This window comes from Octopus bimaculoides, chromosome 14 (assembly GCF_046866305.1).
Source record: "Octopus bimaculoides isolate indiv1 chromosome 14, ASM4686630v1, whole genome shotgun sequence".
Classification (NCBI taxonomy): domain Eukaryota; kingdom Metazoa; phylum Mollusca; class Cephalopoda; order Octopoda; family Octopodidae; genus Octopus; species Octopus bimaculoides.
In genome coordinates, this window is record NC_142941.1 from 47,632,793 (window position 1) to 47,654,316 (window position 21,524).

At 34.0% G+C, this 21,524-nt stretch overlaps 1 protein-coding gene across 50 annotated transcripts in view; it reads left to right on the forward strand.

Moving 5' to 3' along the window:
* The window catches only part of LOC106880490 (protein hu-li tai shao), a 139,480-nt gene that overhangs the window by 38,513 nt on the left and 79,443 nt on the right, over positions 1-21,524 (forward strand). For 36 of the 50 annotated variants that reach the window (XM_014930438.3, XM_089362818.1, XM_089362819.1 and 33 more), the window contains one exon: positions 3,968-4,058. In XM_014930438.3, the coding sequence (XP_014785924.1) occupies positions 3,992-4,058 (67 nt within the window). In that variant the 5' untranslated portion in view covers positions 3,968-3,991. Of the gene's footprint in view, positions 1-3,967; positions 4,059-8,786; positions 8,985-21,524 lie in introns of those variants that run through there. The other 14 variants (XM_014930442.3, XM_014930443.3, XM_014930448.3 and 11 more) reach the window with 2 other exon arrangements.

Consider the following 21,524-nt stretch of genomic DNA (forward strand, 5'->3'; position numbering starts at 1 on the left):
CCAGTGTTGTATCCTGCTGAGCCAGGGTACATATACCTGGAATACTCCATCACTTAGAACAACTAAATCCTCACACACACTGTATGTGCCTACATTGAGAACCTCAACAGTCCTAGATACCCAGGTGATAATATGTACCCTGTAAGTAACATTGTGTTATATTTATCACAAACACAATTCTCAAATTGCTCACCCTGATGTGCTCCAGAGTTGCATATTTCAAGTACTGTTGGTTGCTGTGAGGAATTTTTAACTTCTCCTCTGGATCTATTGAGAAAAGCTGTCAACTCCATTTGGCCCTAATGGGTTTATAGGAAGTTCACATGTGTGTAATTTTAGGTTTTATTCTCAGTAAATGAATTAATTTATTATTGTTATCATTATTATTCATCTCTTTACATTTGATTGTTCTCTATAGTAACAGAAACCCCAGCTACTTCTATTGTTGACTGATATACAACTGGGAGTTGGCTGGCTTTCATATTTTGATAACTTATAACTTTTATATCTTCAAACAGAGCCACTCCTCTTAGCTTTAACTCATTTTTCCACCCAGATTTCTGGTTTACACTGAACATAGCTGTAAATGTTAGCACCAAATTATCAAATTAAATGGAAAATGCAATAATAAGCTGAATGTTTGAAACTTATTAATAAAAGCTAAGAAAAGGAAACAAATATGGTTCTAAATTGATTTACATATCAAATATTTTCTGTACAGAATGTTAAGTTGCTCTATGCAGTAGTAGTAGTAGTAGTTTCAGTGGTAATCCTTTCTACTGTAGGCACAAGGCCTGAAATTGTAGGGTATGGAACCAGTTGATTACATTTCCCCGAGTGGTTGACTGGTACTTATGTCCCTGGTTGGATGAAAGGTAAAGTTGACTTCAGTGGAATTTGAACTTGGGCCTCACAGATGGGATCAAACAGGGAATCAAAACTCCTGGCCGTTTGCTGTGCTTGAGAAGACATGTCAAGCTAAGTAAAATTGTGGTTGACCTTGCATCCCTCTCCAGCTTAGCATTCCTAATCTTGCAGGCTTTTGGGTGCTGGTGCCATGTAAAAAGCAGCCGTACCAGTGCCATGTAAATGCACCCATGCTGGTGCTGTGTAGAAGCACCCAGTACACTCTGTACAGTGGTTGGTGTTAGGAAGGGCATCCATGCCCGAACAGATCTGGAGCCTGGTCAGCTCCTGTCAAACTGTCTAACTTACACCAGCATGCTAGATGTGATCATATGTGTACAGGAAATATTTTACTGGATACCAATATAGTGCAGGTGCATGGTCTAGTGGGTTTGATTCTTGAACCGGGTGGAATGTTGTATTCTTGAGTAAAACATTTCATTTCATGGTGCTCTAGTGCTGTGTGGACCAGCATGCCAAAGAATAGATCCTACATTTCCTCTGCATGTCGTAAAAGGCAACTAAAAGAGGTCGAGGTAGGATTTGCAACCCAACTTCATATAACTCTCACCAGCAGTGACTGCCCCAAACAGACCCATAGGTTTGAGAGTGGTTGCCTGAAGGGGGCAAAGTTATTATTCACCAGGAGTAGTAGGCTATCACCAACAAATGATAGACGTAGCAACACACTGTTACAGCACACATTATTTTGTTTCTTTTGTACAGTTATAGAATTTGTTTCTCTTTACATGATACTGAAATTTAGTCAACTCTTGTGTATTTCATTTAGTGTACTTATTTGAAGACTTCTTTCAAAACAGTTCTTTATATTTGGCAACACATTTACTAAATGACACATTCTATGAGAATACACGTCAATTGTGATATGTTGTTATGAGTTTGATTTAGTAAAGTTTATTTAAATGAATTAAAGATGGCTAAATATTTCCAGAAGTATTTTTTGTTGGTCATTTAATAGTTTTAAAATTGATAAACCAGTATTAAATGTTTCTTTGGAATCCCTGCTTAGTATCAATTGGCTTCCACGCTCATAGGTTTTATGGTGCAGACTGCAGCATACATGCTGAGAGAAACTATGGACTGCAGTTCATACAAACAACTAAATAAGTTAGCAACAAACTGCTGCAGCTACTACTACTACTAAGAAAATACGTAACAGAAAGGAAGTGGAAAGAATTTCTGCTCTACCCCAGTTTAAGATAACTTTTGAGCTCAGGTTGGTTAATAAAGTATCTGAGAGAATCAGGAATCAGGTGTTGTTTCTGGAACAAGAGACAGGTGGCGTGTACACATGTGTGCGTGTGCACTGTTTTATTATTATTTGCAAGTAATTATAAAACAAAACTGTATAGTATTTCTGGAATGAGTTGTACTTGTGTTCCTAACTAGCCGTCCATTAGGACCATTATTAGTGACCGACAGAAGTAAGGTCATTGACTGACCTATTCGAAAATTTTTCTCATAGATTTGTTTGAAATGTGGAATTTAAAAGCTGCCCTCTCTACTTATTGTGACACATCTAGTTTCAATCTGTCATTAGAAATGTTTCACTCCTCCACCATTGCCATCAGCACCCTCTTGATATTTAATAGCATTCTACCCCCCCCTCTCCCACTTTCTGACATATAGCAGTGCCCTGGGTTTGCCCAACTCTTTCATTAATGTTACATTGTAGCAGGCACTGTTTGTTGTCTTACTCTATGGCTGGTCTATGTAATTTGAGAGATAGCTAACATACCATTCCTATTTTGCTCCTGTTTTAGTTATTCAGAAAATTAGAGCAGAGAAGGCGAAGAAATGTTTTTACTCCCAACCCTTTTATTTTGTTATTATTGTTTTTTATAAAGTCTGCTTTAGATTATTAAATTTCCTCTTTTAATTGCTCTGTGTGTGTGTGTGAAAGACGAATTTATTATCTGGTATTGCTACAATTATTTCATTAGGAGTTTTTATTGTAACATATGCATACTTTAATTAGATTTATGCAATATGCTACAAAGAAACTCCTAACTCGTCAGGGTACCGAATCCCCAAACGATCAGTACTTGACGATTAATCAACAGGTCATGAACAACTAAAATTTCTAATATCAAAAATACCAGCATATAAGAAATTTGAAGTGGGTGTGTCCTCAATCTGTCGTTCTGGAGGGCTGGAGATATATATATATATATATATATATATATCTATCTATATATATATCTATATATATATATATATATATATATCTTAAATATATCATTGCTATACATTATCATCATTTAATGTTTGTTTTACATGTTGATATGGGTTGGCTGGGTTTGAATTGATCCAACAAGTTAGAGAATTGCATTGTGCTTCGTTGTCCATTTTGGCATGATTAATATGGCTTGATGCCCTTCCTAACAGAAGTCACCTTGCAATTTGCAAGGCTAAAAGGGGCCCCTATCACTGAAGGAAAATTGTGTGTGTGTGAGAGAGATGGTTTTCAGCAAAGTGCTGAGAGCTGGTGAAGTATGATGAGAGAAAACGATTTAAAGTTGCTTACTGGTTAAGGGGAGGAAGAAGGCAAAGGGATTAGTGCTAGTGGGAAAGAGAGAGATGGGTTGGTAAGGGGTATCCAGTGCTATCCCTCATAAGAGCAAGTATGGATGGAAGGTGTGAGGGGGGGGAGAAACGTGGGAGAGAAAATAGATGAGAGAGCAGCGAGGATTCAGAGGGTGGTTGGGTCTTGAGCAGCATTGTGTATCAACAAACATTTCTTTCATAAGATTCAGCACTCCAAGTCAGCCTTCACCACTGTGACCCCCCCCGTGTCTGGCACTTCCTTATCCACAAACCATCTCCAGATGTATCACGTGCTCACACCAATGCATACATTTAATTTCTCTTTTATCCAGTTCTTGTGTCACATTTGTACCATGGCATTCATGTACACAAACATTACACATCCATTGGAGCATGATTGCATCTATTCTTTCTAGCCTTTGCACATAACCTGTATTCAATAGATAAATGTATACACACTCACTAATTGTATACCCATTTTTTTTCTTTACAGAGGTGGAGAGTTAATTAGTCAGAAATGACTGAGACTGCTCACCAGGTGAATGGGCCTTCCAGCCCCTCAAGCAAATTTATTGATTCTATTGGTAAGTCTCTCAACAAATTTATCGATCTTCAACTTTTTTTATTGGTTTGGTGGGAGGGAGGGGCTATACTCACGTCTTTAGATATGAAGATGGAGTAAATAAAATTTGATATTAGTTGTGGAGTTAACCCTATTAGGCCAGCCCATTACAGACTAACTAATGTATTGCATTGTTGTTATAAAGATATTGAAATGATGCTTTTGTGATTTTCATGTTTTTGTAAAGTTAGTTATTTTTACTCTGTATTCTAAAAGTTTCTTTTGATTAGATACAGAAAGATAGATTCAATGATTTGGAAATAGAATGCTTTGATGTTGATACATTGTAAGAGAAATGGAATCTTATTTCCAAATTACTCTGATTACTGTATGTATTAGGCAAATCTAGGTGTCTGTGTTGAGAGAATCTATAATGGTTTTATCATTTTTTATGCTTTTGTAAAACCCAAGAAGATTGAGTTGTTTGACTTGGGTTTTCATTTTTGATGATAGCTGCTTCATTTCATTAAGGTCAAGGTTTCAGGACATTTACCGTAAGTCTTTGGGTATTTATTTGAGGTTACATTTATCTTTTGTAAGTTAGAAACTGAATTGGTGACAGCGTATTCATCACACGTAAATAATGTCTTCCAGTTGTCTTTCAATGGTGTTGATCTTTTTAATTGGAGATAGAGATGGAACTTTTGTCTGTGTCAATGCACAAATCCTATTTCACTCTTAATACTTTAATATAATTTGTCTTTGTTAATTAACTAAAGTTGAATAATTGTTTCTCTATTGGCATTTCCACTCATCAGTTAGATACTTTTTTTTAGTATTTTTTACCAGAACTCGAAACAGAGAAACGGAACATAGATTTGGCTTTGTTGATATGGAATTGTGTATTCTAAGTAAAATGATAGTTGATTCCTGTTATTACTACCACTCCTACATGTAGTGGCGATATTACAAGTTGAAATTGCCACAAAAGACTAATTTGAAGGACAGGTTAGAGGGCTCTCATAACATGTGACCTTTCATATTGTTGAGATTATGTTGGCTTCAAGTTATTAGTTATCACAATAGCTAAGCATCATTTGCCAAACAACAAATACCATTGTATGCTTTTTGAGTGCCATCTACCACTGGAGATGGAAAATAAGATTTGTACCAAAGAACCATGAGATGTCAACTTATTTGTCAGCCTACTGATTCTATTGCTGATATGTTTTTAGTTAAGAGAGATAAGTCAGTGAAAGGCTCTTTGGAGTGTAAGATATTATTTCAGGTTTATATTTTATAAATTCTATTTTATTTTGTATAGAAAAAATAGTTTAACTTTTGATGTTTTTGTTTTTTTCTTGCTCCTTCCCATTGCCCTCTGGTTTAAGTAAATCACAAAATTCCTGTTAACTTTCTTAGGGTGGAATGTGTCAGGCCTTATTTCATTCTCCCATATAAAACCTTGATAAATTTTCCATTTTGAAACAGAGAATGAAAAATGTTTAGAAAATTATTGAAATATTTCATCCAGTTGGATTAGTAAGTGCAGCAATACATTATCAGTAACCCAATATTATCATTTGGCCAGTCCTTGCTTCAAGTTGCTTTGTTTGCTTCCAAAGACAAGGAATAAAAAATTTTTTTTCTTTGCAAGAAATTCTACTTCTTGAAATTATTAGCTTTGGAGATGTTAGAATTTTTTGTAACATTAGCTGTTTAAGAAAATCTGGTTTAATCTGTATGGTACTAAAACTTAGTATTATACTACTAATGATAATAAATACTAGTAAAGACAAGTACTTATCAAATACAATAATAATAATCTTTTGTCCTCTAGGCAAAAGGCTTCTACTCATCCTCCTCTTCAATAGTAGATCTATCTTTCAATCAGTTTTCTAGGTGCAAGTTATTTTAGTAATGAAGTTTTGTTTCTTTTATCATATTTTTGGTATTTGACAAACATTGGTTTTAGCCTCTAGTTATTATATTCCTTCAATGATAATTCACTTCAGTATCACTATCCTCTTGGACCTTTTTTTTATAGTTTTAGGTAATGATTGTCATTTTACTTTTATCATTTAACTAAACTTTGGTATGTTCTTCTAATATGTGATTAGTGAAGTTAAACTAATGTCAGTGTGACATATCAGGATTGATGTGCTGGACTTTGGAACAAGTGAGGACCTGACTGGCAGATATATTCTGTGGTTGAAACGAGGCAGTTGGAATTGTTTAAAGATATGTGCTATTAATTACATTTCATTAATGGACCATATTGATAATGAAACCCAGTAACTGAGCTAATTAACTAAACCATGTGTTAGTTGATTTCAAGAAGTATATTTTCAGTCTGAGCTGGTATGGAATTTATGTAGACCTCTCTGTGTACCATTTGGTATGGTGAAGCTACAAGTTTCCAGTGTGTATAATTAAAGTGCAAAAGTAATTTGTAGAAAGTATATTAGGTGGTAGATAATATATTTTAATGAAGTGAACGGAAACTGTTAGGAAATTGTATGCAGGCCAGCTATGACACTAACAAAATCTCTAATTTCTACAATACCAATATCAATGATGATAAAATTTGTCTTGATATTGGCACAAGTTGAATTAAACAGTAAATTGCTTTTTTTGAAAACTGAATTGGATAAGTCCCAACAAAATAATGAATTTGGTTGAATTAATATATTTTCCTCTATAAAATTAGTGTCGTTACTGAACAAAATAAATTGTTCCATGTTCAGGTTCTTTTGAGATTGACTTTACACACACACACACACACGCACACACTATATATCATATATATATATATATATATATATATATATATATTACAGTTCTATATTTAAGAGATGAGGAATTATTTACATTATTTACATTCAACGAATATTTGTCCTCATCTTGTTTGTTGTTAACACAATGTTTCGGCTGATATACCCTCCAGCCTTCGTCAGGTGTCTTGGGGAAATTTCGAACATGGGTTCTCATTCCTAACAATGTTACTATTATTATATTATTATTATTATTATTAATCAGGTCGCTGCCGTGAATCGAACTCGGAATCTTGGGGTTAGTAGCCCGCGCTCTTAACCACTACGCCACAAGGGGCTAAACATAGAGGGGACAAACAAGCAGATTAAGTTGACTACATCGACCCCAGTGCGTAACTGGTACTTAATTTATCGACCCCGAAAGGATGAAAGGCAAAGTCCACCTTGGCGGAATTTGAACTCAGAATGTAACTGCAGACGAAATACCGCTAAACACTTCGCCCGGCATGTTAACGATTCTGCCAGCTCGCCGGGCATATGCTGTAGTGGTTAAGAGCGCAGGCTACTAACCCCAAGATTCCGAGTTCGATTCACGGCAGCGGCCTGATTAATAATAATAATAATAATAATAATAATAGTAACATCGTTGGGAATGAGAACCCAGGTTCGAAATTTCCCCAAGACACCTGACGAAGGATGGAGGGTATATCAGCCGAAACGTTGTGTTAACAACAAACAAGATGAGGACAAATATTCGTTAAATGTAAATAATATATATATATATATATATATATATATATAATGTGTGTGTGTGTATATATGAGAGAGATAAAAATCCTCATTTTGACATCTACTTTTCTCTGCTTGCTTGGATCAGACAAGACTCACCAAGAATGCTCTATCATCAAGTACTCTTCGTGGCCCTCTATCCCCCCCCCCCCAACTGTTTCCAAGCAATCCATCAAACATCAAACAGCCCAGATGTGCTTTCATGGAGGGCACACATCAAAGCAACTCAAGAAGCCCAGGCATTGCAAATGAAGGACAGCATCTGTAGGAATGGTGCAGCTCTTGATTCCAGTTTGTGAGCACACCTGCAAGGAAAATGTGCACGGTCATGTACACATACATGTACATACACACACGATGGGCTTTTCCCAGGTTTTGCCTTTCAATTACATTGTATTGATCAACCTGTGGCAATACCAGAGGGTACCAACCAACAGCATCCACCCAGTGGGGCCAAACTCTTTACTTCATGGTTCCAACGTGAATTTCTTAACCACACAGCCAAACCAGTACATCTCTCTCTCTCTCTCTCTCTCTTTTTCTCTCTCTCTCTCTCTCTCTCTCTCTCTCTCATCAGTTAACATTCATTTTCCATACTGGTATGGTTGGACAGTTTGACAGGATCTGGCAAGCCATAGGACTGTGTTGAGCACCACTGTTAGATTTGGCATGGTTTCTGTGTCTGGTTGCCCTACATATATATGTGTCATTATTGAATTGAACTCTCATTGCTTCTTTTCTTTATTAGTCTTAGCTTTGTGTTCTAAGGAAGAAATAATTATTTAGTGGAAATGTAATATTTTGTTTGTCTTTAAATCAGTTTTTTTTTTGGACACATGTGCAGCTGCATATTTCAGTGCAATTAGATTTCATTGGTAGACACATTTTAAACCCCAGAATTCTAATGTAAATAATCATAATTTAAAAAAATATAATTTATTAATTCTAACTATTACACTATAAGGTTTCACCTCACTTTCTATGACCTCAGATGTTTGTAAATCAACACACTACATTCCAATAATCTGAAAAGTGTTTATTGTGTTTGTTGTTTCATTATTTTTATTGGCAATTCTGTTGGTTTGAATGCTATATTCTTTAATTGGATTGTACGGATGTTCTAAAAAGAGGACATGGCAAATTGGATGTAGTTACCATTCTATAGAACCTGCATAGAACCTCCTCTTACACTAAGTTTTTAGCTCCTCCTTACATCAAGAGCTTCCTTCCGACTCACCATTTTTGACGCAGCAACACTGCTTGTGTCTCCCTCTAGTTGACAACTGGCATTGACATTATTTTTATGCAGCTAAAAGCTGTGAAAGAATTTAGTGGGCTTCAAGGATTCTGCAGTGTTTTGACAATGCCAGCCATGAATGAAATTGGTAGGTTTCTTGATTAATAACCTTTTTTCTGTGATTTCTTTCTATTGTATTTACATTTCATGTCTCCATTGCTGACTCAAACACTTCTTCTTGGTTACAAAACTTAGTGTGAGTAAATGCAGTTGTTGGATATTAGAAAGACTCCCAGATATAGAAAGCTAAAACGGTTTACATGTTAGTCTGAAGTAGAAAGTCATTCTGACCAAGACAGCCCATTCAAATTATGTCAGTAACGAAACCAGACATAAAATAATAATGATGATGATGATGGGGAGTATTGTTATAAATTTTATTATTTTGTTGCATAACTCGGAGGATAGAATATTGTTTCCATTAAAGCTTATTCTCTTTAAAAAAAAAAAAAAAGGAGAGAAAAGGTAAAAGGACTCCAATCTGATGCAGGTTAACCGTGAAATGTTGTCATCGAATGTGTACAGTTTAACAAAATATAAAATGAATTGGTGGTTATTAATATGTGTAAAGGATTAAAAGCTCATCATAATACCCTTTAATCTTGAGTAAAATTAGATTAAAATGTGTGTTTTAGTTCCTATTAATGTGCACAATGCCAATTGTCACCTGAAACTTAATTGCTTGGCAAAGATACAAATTGTTTTGTATTGTTTTATTAATTAATTAATGTTACCACAATAACAAAATACAATCCATTTACGCCTTTCTTTTTTTTTTTTTTTTTAATATATTCTCAGTTATTCATTAAATATTATTGTTTATTTTCTTCCCAGCTTCAGTTTTAACTTGATAGTATTTTGTATTTCTCAATGTAATTACCTGCTTCCTTTATGCTCTTTTTTCTTCATATCAAAAGTCATTTAACATCCGCTTTCCATGCTGGCATGGGTTGGATGGTTTGACTGAAAACTGGTGAGTTGGGGAGATACACTAAGTTCCAGTCTGATTTGGCATGGTTTTCTACAGCCAGATGCCCTTCCTAACGCCAACCACTTCAAGAGTGTACTGGGTGCTTTTTATGTGACACCAGCACTGGCATTGGCTCTGACTACAATCTCACTTGGCTTGATGGGTCTTCTCAAGCACAGCATATCGCCAGAGGTGTCAGTCATTTGTCATTAGCTCCGTGAGGCCCAGCATTCGAAGATCCTATTTCACTACCTCATTCCCATGTCTTCCTGGGTCTACTTCTTCCACAGGTTCTCTCCACCATTAGAGTGTGACACTTCTTCACACAGCTGTCCACATCCATGCACATCACATGGTTATGATAAACTCCCCCCCCCCCATTTGGTGAAAGGGAGTACTCTGTTACAAGGGAGTGCACTAAGTTATGGGGTGGGGGAAGAGTTCTGAGCTACAAGAAATTCTAGACCCACTGCCTTAGAACAAGACAAAGCTTTACCAAGAATCTGTGTCTCTCTGAGAACAATTAGGCTCCACAATTGCCTCTGCCTTTCATATATTGGTTCTAATATAAGTGGAGAGCATCTACTTTTCATTTCTTCTGACACCAGCTCTCTTGGTCTCAGTTTTCACTATTTTATTGATTGGTTTTTCTTAGCCTACCTTATTTATCAATGATTGACATTCAATCAGTTTACTTCCTTCTGGAATTATCATTGGAAATATTAGTACCAATGGCAAATAACCTGACCTACTACTCTAGGATGTCTAGTTTGATAGTGAATATTTTCTCAATTGGACTTCAAATCCTGTTGAAATCCATTTTCCCTTTAACTCAACTGAGAAGAATGAAGTAAGTCCTGCTAATTAACTGTTCCCATTTCTTGCAAATATTCACTTTGTGCTTTGTCAAAATCATCATTGCTATTAATATTTATGCAATGAAATGATTGTTGTATGGATGTCAACTTGTTAAAGTGATTTAACCCTTTCATTACTGTATTTATTTTGAGATGCTCTGTGTTTCGTTCAGTTACTTTAAATACAACAAAGAATTTAGTAAAATAACTTAGTTATCATTTGCAGCATGGAATGTGTTTATAAGCCATTTAAGAAACACACAAAAACTGTTAGATTCACTTCAACATTTAAATTTAATTTGCCAAAATATTTTCATCACTTTGAGACTGCGACCTGTTCACTGACAAAATTCCGTGCAGCACGGAATTTTGTTGGAAGATATTAATTCAAAACTTATGAAAACAAGACATTTGTACTCAGAACCAGAGCCAGTTTCTGCCGGGTTGGTAACGAAAGGGTTAAAGACTTGTTTAATGATCCCATCTCCCAATGTTCCTTCAATGATGATATTGGTTTGTTCTCTTGGGTGTAGAATTTCTTTATCTTTTTGATTCTTTTTGATTCCTTGCCATTCTTACTAAAGTAAGGCATTATGTTCCCTCCTGTGGTCTGTTGCACTACAAAGAAATGAAGAACTCCATCATCACCAGCAGAAGGCACCAACATCACCAATGTTCGTTTGTCTTACTAGAGCTTTTAGATTTTATCAATGTTCCCTGCTTATTACTGAAATCCAGGTTGCTGCTGTTGGGTAAATTTTAACCTCCTCTAGGTCAAACATTGGTAAACTGTTGTATATAGTATTTTGATGTCTGTATGGTCTGAGTTCAAATCCTGTTTGGGTCACTAAAGTTGATTCAGTTATGTTTCTTTTATTAAACCAAATGGTCCTGTGCCTAGAAAAGGATACAGTACCAGAATATGTAACAAGGGCCCAGGAGTATTGAATCTAAAGTAGTAGGCCATTGGTTACAGCTATGAAACCATTTGAACCATGGTATGTTTTGTTGTACCCCCTTCAGTCTTCCCTCTAATAGTAGCCATCTATCTTCCCTTTAGCAAGACACCTGTGCCTGTCTCTCTAGCATACTTTAGCTTCTCAACCCATTGCAGACTGCCATCTCCTTCTCGTCTACAGCTCCACTCAGTCAAGAATGTCTTTGTATTGTTAGCAATGGGAGGGGCATCTGTCTATAGAAACCATGTCAAAGCAGACATTGGAGCCCAACACACTCATCTTGCTTGTTGGATCCTGTCAAATCATCCGACCCAAGCTTGTTGCATGGAAGATGGATGTTAAATAATGATGAGCAATAAGAATGGTATGTTGCTGTTAAAATTTGTTTCCACTATCTGTAAACTGTGCCTATCATCTAATAATAAATTCATCCATATTAACATTGAAAACTAGATAAAGGAAATAATCTTCAGGATTTGAATTCTCTTTTTATTCTAGTTCTAAAGCTGTTTGTCTATCACTGATTGGGCGAGTGTTGCCTTATCCAACAATATTGCCAGCTCTAGCAAAATTTGATCTTTAATGGCTGGAAGTTTGTTTTTCATTTATTTTTATAAGTAAACTATAGTTAAGAGCCGGATGTCTCTAACTTATCTTGCTACCACTAAAGCAAAAGAAAATCTCATATATCTGGGTTGGGTACTGAAGACAAGGAGTTTCAAGTGGTCGTGTATGTTTGTGTAGGCACATATGTCAGTGTATGTGTGGGGGAGGCACCTAATATTAGTGGTTATTTTTGTTTGATATGACATTGTAGTTCACTACCATAAACCTTTACTGATTCAGATAGATTTCTGTTGACTCTAAAAACTGCTTTCTTTTAGAAAACTATTCTTGAAATGAGTGTTTATAATCAAATATATATATTCTTTGAAAATAAAAGAGCTCAAATAAAAGTTGAAAATCTTAAAGAATTATTCCTGCATATTTTAATGGAATTCAATTGTTATGACCAAAAAAGAAGTAACACATTTGCTTTCCTCATAACATTTCCAAATTTGTTAAAGATTAAGTTAAAAAGTATTTGTTTGATTTTTATCTGTTAGTATTATTTAAATAAATGGATTTAAACCTCTTGCTATCCTGCAATTTAATACTTTGTTAACAATTAGATGATAGTTAAATACTCCCATTTTGTTCTTTGCACATAAAACTCTCTACATTTCTCTCTCTCGAGTTTTCCCTTTCTCAGTTGTACTTGAAATACGAAACTCATTCATTTCGTCTCACCTCATCTACATCTCGCTTACCATAAAGAATTAGATTTTTTTCACTGGAGTCAAAAATATTTTCTAACAAATACACTTACAAATATCCGTCAAATGTAAATAATATACATAATTCCTCCTCTCTTAAATATAGAACTGTGAAATACACTTACAGTTTAAAGTATAAATTCCTTCAAGGTGATTTTCTTTCTAGGCTAGACATATGAATGTTTCTATTATTGTTAAAATCTAGAGTACAAATTTGGATGAGTTGACCTGCTAAGTTTGAACTAGTTAGATTAAGTCTGCAGATATATCTGATATTGATTTCTGTAATCCGATTTTTTTTTTTTTTTTTGTCAGTATTGTCTGGTTTATTTGTGTGAAACTATCTCTACTTGTACATTTGTTACTGTTTTCTTTCTCTTCTGGTGTCATCTTATCATTTTGCTATTAATCAGTCTTCAAAAGTACAAGCTATTTCATGCTATATTTAATATTTATTTTTCTAAATTCTCTTTTCTCTCTCCATAAATGTAAAAGTCATAAACTGTTATTCAGCATCAATATTCAACCCTTTCTTACTTGTGAGTGGTAGGATTATTATTGTGGTTGTTATAATTTATTATTATATTCTTTTTAACTTGGATTTTGTTGTAAGTCTTGGAATCTTGCATGAGTAACAGGTTTTGCTACCCGCAGCCTGTGTGTGATACCAATGCTATGGGGTGTTTTCCAAAGTGTGTTCTCAAATTTACTACTAGGGTAGAAAGGATCATTTATTAATGAATTAATGAAAGAAAAAGAGGTGGGCTTGGAGAAAATAATCAGTAATGTTTCAGTGCATCTATAAACACCAGTTTAGCTAAATGCTATTGGGATTTATTGACTGTGACCAGGAGTGCAGTTTATCATGTAATTGATATTACATCAATGCTTTCATTAGTGAATGATAAATCTAGGTTTCTGTGTACTGGTGAGGGGGCACGTTAATTTGTTGAGTGTTAAAAAAAACTTTGAATGGAATAGGTGAAGGTATATTTTGGAATGCTTTTTTTAAATGAGAGTTCAGCAGCTTCCAAGTTACAGAAACTAACTGGAGATAGGAACTTGATGTCCAAGAATCTTGTAAATATCTGTGAAAACACTTTTGCAATCAACTTGTATTCAACCTACCTTCGTAGGTTGAAAAGTGATGTAACAAGAAAAACCAACAATAATCATTATGTTGTATTGGCAAATTTCACTCAAATTCCTGCAATATTCTTATTTTTATGATTTTGGATTAGCTGCATTCCATCAATTTCTAACTGGATTGGGAGAATTATAGAGAGAAAGCCCAGTAGTTAAACAAAATTCTGAATCCATAGACGACAGTATGAAAATGACTTGGAAAACCTTCCAGCCTATTTCATGGTAGGCAACACAGATGAGGGCAGCAAAATCCAAGTCCTTCATTCACCAAATGCCACATATCAGAGGAGGTTTCAAGTAGTGAAAGTGTAGAAAAGCCAATGGCAGTGCTCCAGCATGACCACAACTCTTGAGCTCACAACTAGTGAGAAAAAAGAAGAAAAAAATTGGTATTCATTTTTTTTTTGTTTTTCCGGTACCATCATTGTTGAAATTCTTTCCCCATTTTGTCATTACCAACATTGTTCCTTATTTAACTAATGGTTCTTGATTCTTATTTCAACTGTTATTTTGTTTTCTTACAATTTTGTCTGAATCAATAACTTTCTAAGATCTGAATTGGCCTTTTTTTTCATTCTTTCTTTCACTTTCACAATAATCTTTTCTTTATTTCACTTGCATCTTCTGCTTTAATCACAGACATTGCAATGTTCCATTTGCTTTCTATTTTGCATTCTGCGACAAACTGAAATGCAGTTTTTTTTTTATTATTGATTTGTAACTAAATTAGTGTCTCTTGACTATTTTTGAAACTTGTTGAGGAAAAAATTCCTGTCTGGAGTATTTGGCTTAATTAGTAAGGAGTTAGCTTCTTCATTCACTTGGACCTTAGAATTCAACATAAAACTCTGTGGCTTACTGATTTGTAGTTTTGGGTTTTGAAGAAAAATTAAACTTGTTTTAAACTCTCTCAACCTGTTTAACTCTGTTTTAAATTTCTAACAGCAAATTTCTTTCTTGTTTGCACTAAAAACATATACCATATTTTAACATGTATAACGAACCCCCTAATTTGGGGGTTTAAAATTTAGAAAAAAGGTTTTGTAGGGGATTATAATACTATCCATGTATAAGAAACTCCCATATTTTTTTTAACCTAATTTTTGACAAAAAAAGGATTCTTTATACACATTAAAATACGGTAATTCATCATCATTTTCTCTTTCTTGCTATTTATTTGTCATTTATTTCTTCTCATTTTTAAGTCCCAGTGGTTAAAATTTAAATAAATACATTAAAATTTTTTTTATCTATGATTTGTTATAAAAATGCTATGTAGTCTTTCATCTTTATTACATTAATGTAACTTCAAAATAATTCATAACTGTATGTAGAAACAAACCCACTTGTGCAATCATACACACAGGCTGCTTCCAAAAACTTTTTTCCCTCTTCTGTTCTTTATCAAAACTATGATAGAATTTCATCTTGGTAATTTTTAGCTTTTAGTCCAAAGTCATGCTATCCTAAATATGCTCACATCTAGATTAGTCTGTTTACATTGCTGTATAAAAGCTCAGTTATGTTGAGATGTTGGAGAGAATCCAAATGGAAATTATTTGAAGAAGAAAGTCTCCTCTTCCTCCTCCTTCTCCTCCTTTTACTACTGACCTAAGTTAGTTTATATACTGTTATTGAATTAATTTTACTCTGTGATTCTAACTAATAATATAGTTAACCCTCCGGCTCATGTCTGTCTACTATGATGGTGATATAAAATATAGTGGATCGTAAATGGAGTGAATGATAGCGTCACTCACCTAGGATGTTTGTGTGGTTTGAGGTGAAGGTTGTTAATGTCTGGGAAAAAGATAGAATGAGAAACAGACCTGAACACAATGGTACATCAAAGTTGTTAGAATCTGGGTTGGACAGTGAAAAGCAACATTTCATAACCAGTCTTCAAACTTTTGGTTTCTATTCAACCCTCTGCCATCTGTTTCTAACCAAAACAGTGGAATCAATGACTTCAAGGAAATTCTTTGGCTTGTAAACTTGTTTTCTAAATTTTCTAAACACTTCAGAAATTACTAATTGCTAATTTTTAGAAATGTTTCAAAACTATTCACTTTTAAGCATTCTTATAAACATATTTAGCTGTGAAAGTGCTCGTTCCTATTTCCAGAATTCATCTCGCTTTGTTGTTAGACATTAGGTTCTTCAAACTGATGCTGACGTAGCATTTTGGAATCCTTCTCTAAACATTATAATTCCTTTTAATCTTTGTTTTTAATTAGAAATTCTTTTCATAAATTAAAAATCTAGCCTAAAATTGATTTCATAAGCACGTGCATATTGTTGTTGTTCAGAGGTAGTCTAGGTTTCCAACCATTAATGCACTTGCTAAGGGATACAACTCTACATTATTCTTGCCCTGGCTTTTTATACCATAGTGGAATATGGGGCTAGGAAATTACTAACATCAAAATAAGCTTATTTAATTAGGATGAAGACTCGTATGTAAAAATTGTTAGTAACAGAGGATTATATATAATGAACTTTTTCTTTTTACTGCAGTAAGAAATTTTGATAAAAAATATTAACAAGTGAAAACTGCTAATTTTCAGACTCGTTTGTTGTGTTTTTGTTTCTTGTTTTTCTATTCCAAACTCTGTCTCTTTCAGAGATATTCTCCCTCACAAGAGCTAAACTAATAACTTTTGCAATTGAAAGAGAATTATATAAAACACTTTGTAAATTACATGTAATTGTAATTAGCAGTGTACATTGTAATTAAATATGTCACTGTAATTATGTAAGTAAATTAACCCAACTGTGTGTGCGCAGTCAATATTTGGCAGAAATGTTAGCAAGCCGGGCGAAATGCTTAGCGGTATTTCGTCTGTCTTTACGTTCTGAGTTCAAATTCCACCAAGGTCGACTTTGCCTTTCATCCTTTCAGGGTTGATAAATTAAGTATCAGTTGTGTACTGGGGTTGTTCTAATTGACTGACCCCTTCCCCCCAAAATTTCAGGCCTTGTGCCTCGAGTAGAAAAGAATATTTGTCTAGGATTCAAGATGTAGACTGATAAAGTATAATTTAGTTTATTAGCATTTAGCAAAAGCATTCATTTAAGTTTCCACAGACCACTTAATGATATTGTTTTAAATAATTAATTTGTACTTACATTTTGATTTGTCTTAATAAATTTTGTTTTATATCTTAATGAATAATTACATTGTTTTATTTCACCTTCTACTTACTAATCAAGTGGATGATGATGATGATAATAATAATAATAATATTGATGTTGCAACTGTTGTCACTAACCTGTCTGTTCTTGAACATCACCCATGAACACATTCATAAGCTTTCACTCTCAGCAGCAGATGACTAATATATTATTACAGTTGGTAGCGGAAGCATTTTCCATTGTGCACTCGGTTGCTATGGTTATCAATGAGCAGCAGCAGCAGCAGCAGCAGCAAGCCTACTGCTACAAAAATTGATGTTACCATTGATTTGTCTGTCTGCAATGGCTGGCTGATTTCTTCAACAACCTGTCCTGCTGCACTCAAGCCTCTCTATAGTTTCTGCTTACGCCATTTTTAAGGCTAGTAAATGTTTGCAGGCATGAATCATCAATGTCCAATGGTGGGGACGGGGGAGGAGGGGGGAGACAACAACATTTACTTGTATGTTTTTCCTTTAATGCTGTTAGCTTTCATCTTTCTCTCATTATGTAGAAAACCTTTTGGCTCGGCAGAGATATATGCTTACACCATTATAAATGTGCTAATAGGAAGAAAAAAAACAAAAAGGAACCTTGTCCTGCTTCTCCATAATCTCCTTTTCCTATGTGTGTGTGTGTGTGTGTGTGTGTGTGTGCGCGTGTGTTTGTCTAGTCCCCACCACCACTAAACACTGCAGTAGTTATTTGGAGGAGGCAGAGGAGGAAAACACTGGCTGCAGCAAGCAATCCAGTCGTATTTAATTTATGCTCGTTTCATTGTTTTCTTTTCCCATTTATATTCATATTGGAAACTGTGAATAATCCTGCTTCCCTTTCGGAGAAAATAGATAACATTGATACAAGTGTTTTAGTTTATTAACTCAACTTGTCTCTGGTTGATGTCAATTAAACATTCTGATATTCATGACCTTGTTTCTAGTCCTTTTTTTAAAAATAACTGTTTTGTCTATGAGAATACATTTTTTTCTTCTTACCCTTGCAATATTTTTCAGTAGCAGCAGATTCTTGTATAATCTGCTCCTTATACTACATTCCTTTTCCTGACAGATCCATCACAAATTATTCCACAACAGCTCTTTCGTTTAGTTTTGTAATTCCTATTTGTTGCAATGGATTGAGGTTCTACAAGTTAGAATTACATTCTGCTACTCGTTTTTTTTTGTTTTAAATTAAAACGATATGGAAACAATATTTGACTGGCTACTCTCAACTTTTCTGATTCTGCTGTCTTTTAGCAAATAGATTGTAGTTACTAGTTGTCAAATTCCATCTAAGTACATGACTCCTGAGCTAAAATTAAAATGTATATCAGATAAAAATTCTTTTCTAACAAATAACACCTGCATTTACTAATCCAAAAATAAAGCTGGAACTGTCATAGAACTCTTAAACAACTGAGTTGCTTAAGTCTTGGAAGTTGATTCCTGCTTGTTTTGTCATCTTCAGCTGCAGCAAGGCTCTCAAAGTAGCAAAGTAGAATAGAGAAACTGTTATTTGTAAAGGGATGTGGAAGTGTATATCTGAGGAAATGCATACATAATATACAAGTTTAAAATGTATAATTTAAAACCTGATGTGGTGCATGTCAGTACGTTTTTAAGACTTAAAATAAAGATTTAGTATTTTTTAAAAATCGTCTGGGAATAGTTCTGTTTTTCTCACTAGTAACAGAAGTCCTACAGTTTTTGGATTAAACTGTATTAAAACTTAATATCTACTTATTTTTATATATTATCCTCGGTGTTTGTATCTAGAGACAGTTATATTGGAGATGTTTCTGTTTTTTCCTGTAACAACTCATTGCTCTTGGTAGGTTTCTAAACAATGCAGCTGTTAAAAAAAGACAGCTCTGTAATCGGTCATTGAGACCTAACATACAGGTTAATATTAAGAGCAGAACAAACACAAATGAAGGTCATAGATCTTGTCAAATGAATGAAAATTGCAGAAATTAATACCTTTAGATAAGGAAACAGTATGATCTAAAGCTATGATAAAATTAGACAAGGTCAATTAAAAGATTTTGAGAAAGGTTAATTTAATCAACTTGATTATGAGTGCACAAGCATACTCGATCGTAAAACATCAGTGATAAATAAGACTAAAGGGACTGTATCCTTAGGATGAGGGTTCAAACTATGGTACTTCTTTACATGTTGGTTACTTTTTGGAGAATGCATCTCATACTATTTGCATTTTCATGACTCTTGTATACACATGAGTCATGGATATGAAAGAATATATTGATTAGAAAATGATTTCTGAAACTGGTAATGGTTTTCTACATTAAATCATCATTGATTGACTTGTTATAATAGAGAAATACTACTTTTAACCTTTTTTTATATTATACCATGTTACATTATTTTAGAATACTGGATTAAAGTATACTCTCCTTTTCATCTTCTATTTATTACCCTTTTACTTTTTGCTTTACTTGGCATTCTTCATCCTATATATATATATATATATATATATATATATATATTTGTATTTGAAGCTAAAACATCTGTTGTGCTTAGGTGTACCTTCCTGGCATGATTTTGGACTTTCTTAAGGGAATTCTTAATATTCAAGTTCTGAATGAACCCAAGATATATACAATTGACTGACCTTATTGTCATTGGTTTATGTTGACTGAGTGTGGAGACAGCTTGGTAATATCTACTCTTCTGTGATTAAGGTAAAACCCAGAATTCCAGGAACTCCTCATACTTTCATAATTAGAAATTGATGATGAAAGTGATCTAGTAGCCATGACTTTGGGCTATACACATGAGTAACATCAGAATAGGAAATTGGGAATTATTTAAGAGATTGGTTGGTTGCTGGTAAGGCATGGTAGCCTGATGAGTTTAATGGCTAAAATTAGGTCTTGTTGCCAAGACAAGTTCAAAAGTTGGCTCAGCTCTATTTTGAATTATCACACACATAGCAGAAAGAGTTTCTTCTTTTTTAAACAGGTATCTGTTGTTGTGTCATCAACAGCCTTCATTGTCTTTTGTTGAGCTTTTCAAAAGATTACATGAACATGTAGCTACAACCAGTAAATTATTTCATTAACTTTTCAAGTCCAAAATGTATTTAGGGAGGAAGAAGGTGAAACCGTTTTGGTTTTTGTTTCTGTTTCTGAAGGAGTCTTTGTTTTCTGTGTTCATAAACATAATTTGTTTGGAAGCTTTTTAGAATTCTGGTGTGAATGATCCTTAGTCATTGCTGTTTGCAAGAAACAAGTCTCAAAATAGAAAGCAATTTGCTAAATACAGAAATGTGAACATTATGTTTTTGGTGGTGGGGACTTCTTTTTTTTCTTTCAATCTCTTAGCCAAGACTTTCTTTTCGTTTCATAATAAAATCATGAAAAGCATATTGTTAAAAAGAAAAGAAAACAAAACATTGATAGGGTCTGGAACTGGAGACTGCAAAACCTCTCTTCCCTCCTTTTATACCAGTCCACTTATACCTTTAGCTTCTGTGCTATAATAATGATGTCTTTCAGATCAGATATTTTATTCTTGTTAGGATATATTTTATTGTATTATTGTAAATTCTGTTTTAATATTTCTGATCTGGCTACAAAAATGTCATGAATCATACATCATATATATAGGTGTGGCTGTGTGGTAAAATGTTTGCTTTTCAACCACAAGGCTCTGGGTTCACTCCTACTGTGTGGCACCATGGGCAAGTATTTTTTACTATAACCTTGTGAGTGGATTTGGTAGATGGAAATTCTGTGTGCGTGTGTAAGAGAGCAATAGAATAAAAACCAAGCTTTAAAAAAGATAAGTACTGGAGCTGATTTGTTTAACTAAAGTTTTTCAAGTTGGTGCTTAAGCGTGGCTGCAGTCTAATGACTGAAACAAGTAAAAGATATATATATATACATATATATATATATACATATATATATATATATATATATATATATATATATATATATATATATATATATATATATATATATGTATAGCATTAACGCTGAGCTTCTATTTGAAATCCACTGTTTGATCATGTAGCTGATTTTCTCGTTACAAAATGATGTAAAAATCATTTTGTTTTGAAATTTAGCATTGTTTTTTAGTTTTAAAACAAGTTCCTCATTTCAAAGTGTTTCATGTATTTTACACAAACCTTCTCAAGCAGTTTCATAGATTTAGATTTTAGAGTTAATTTTGAATTATA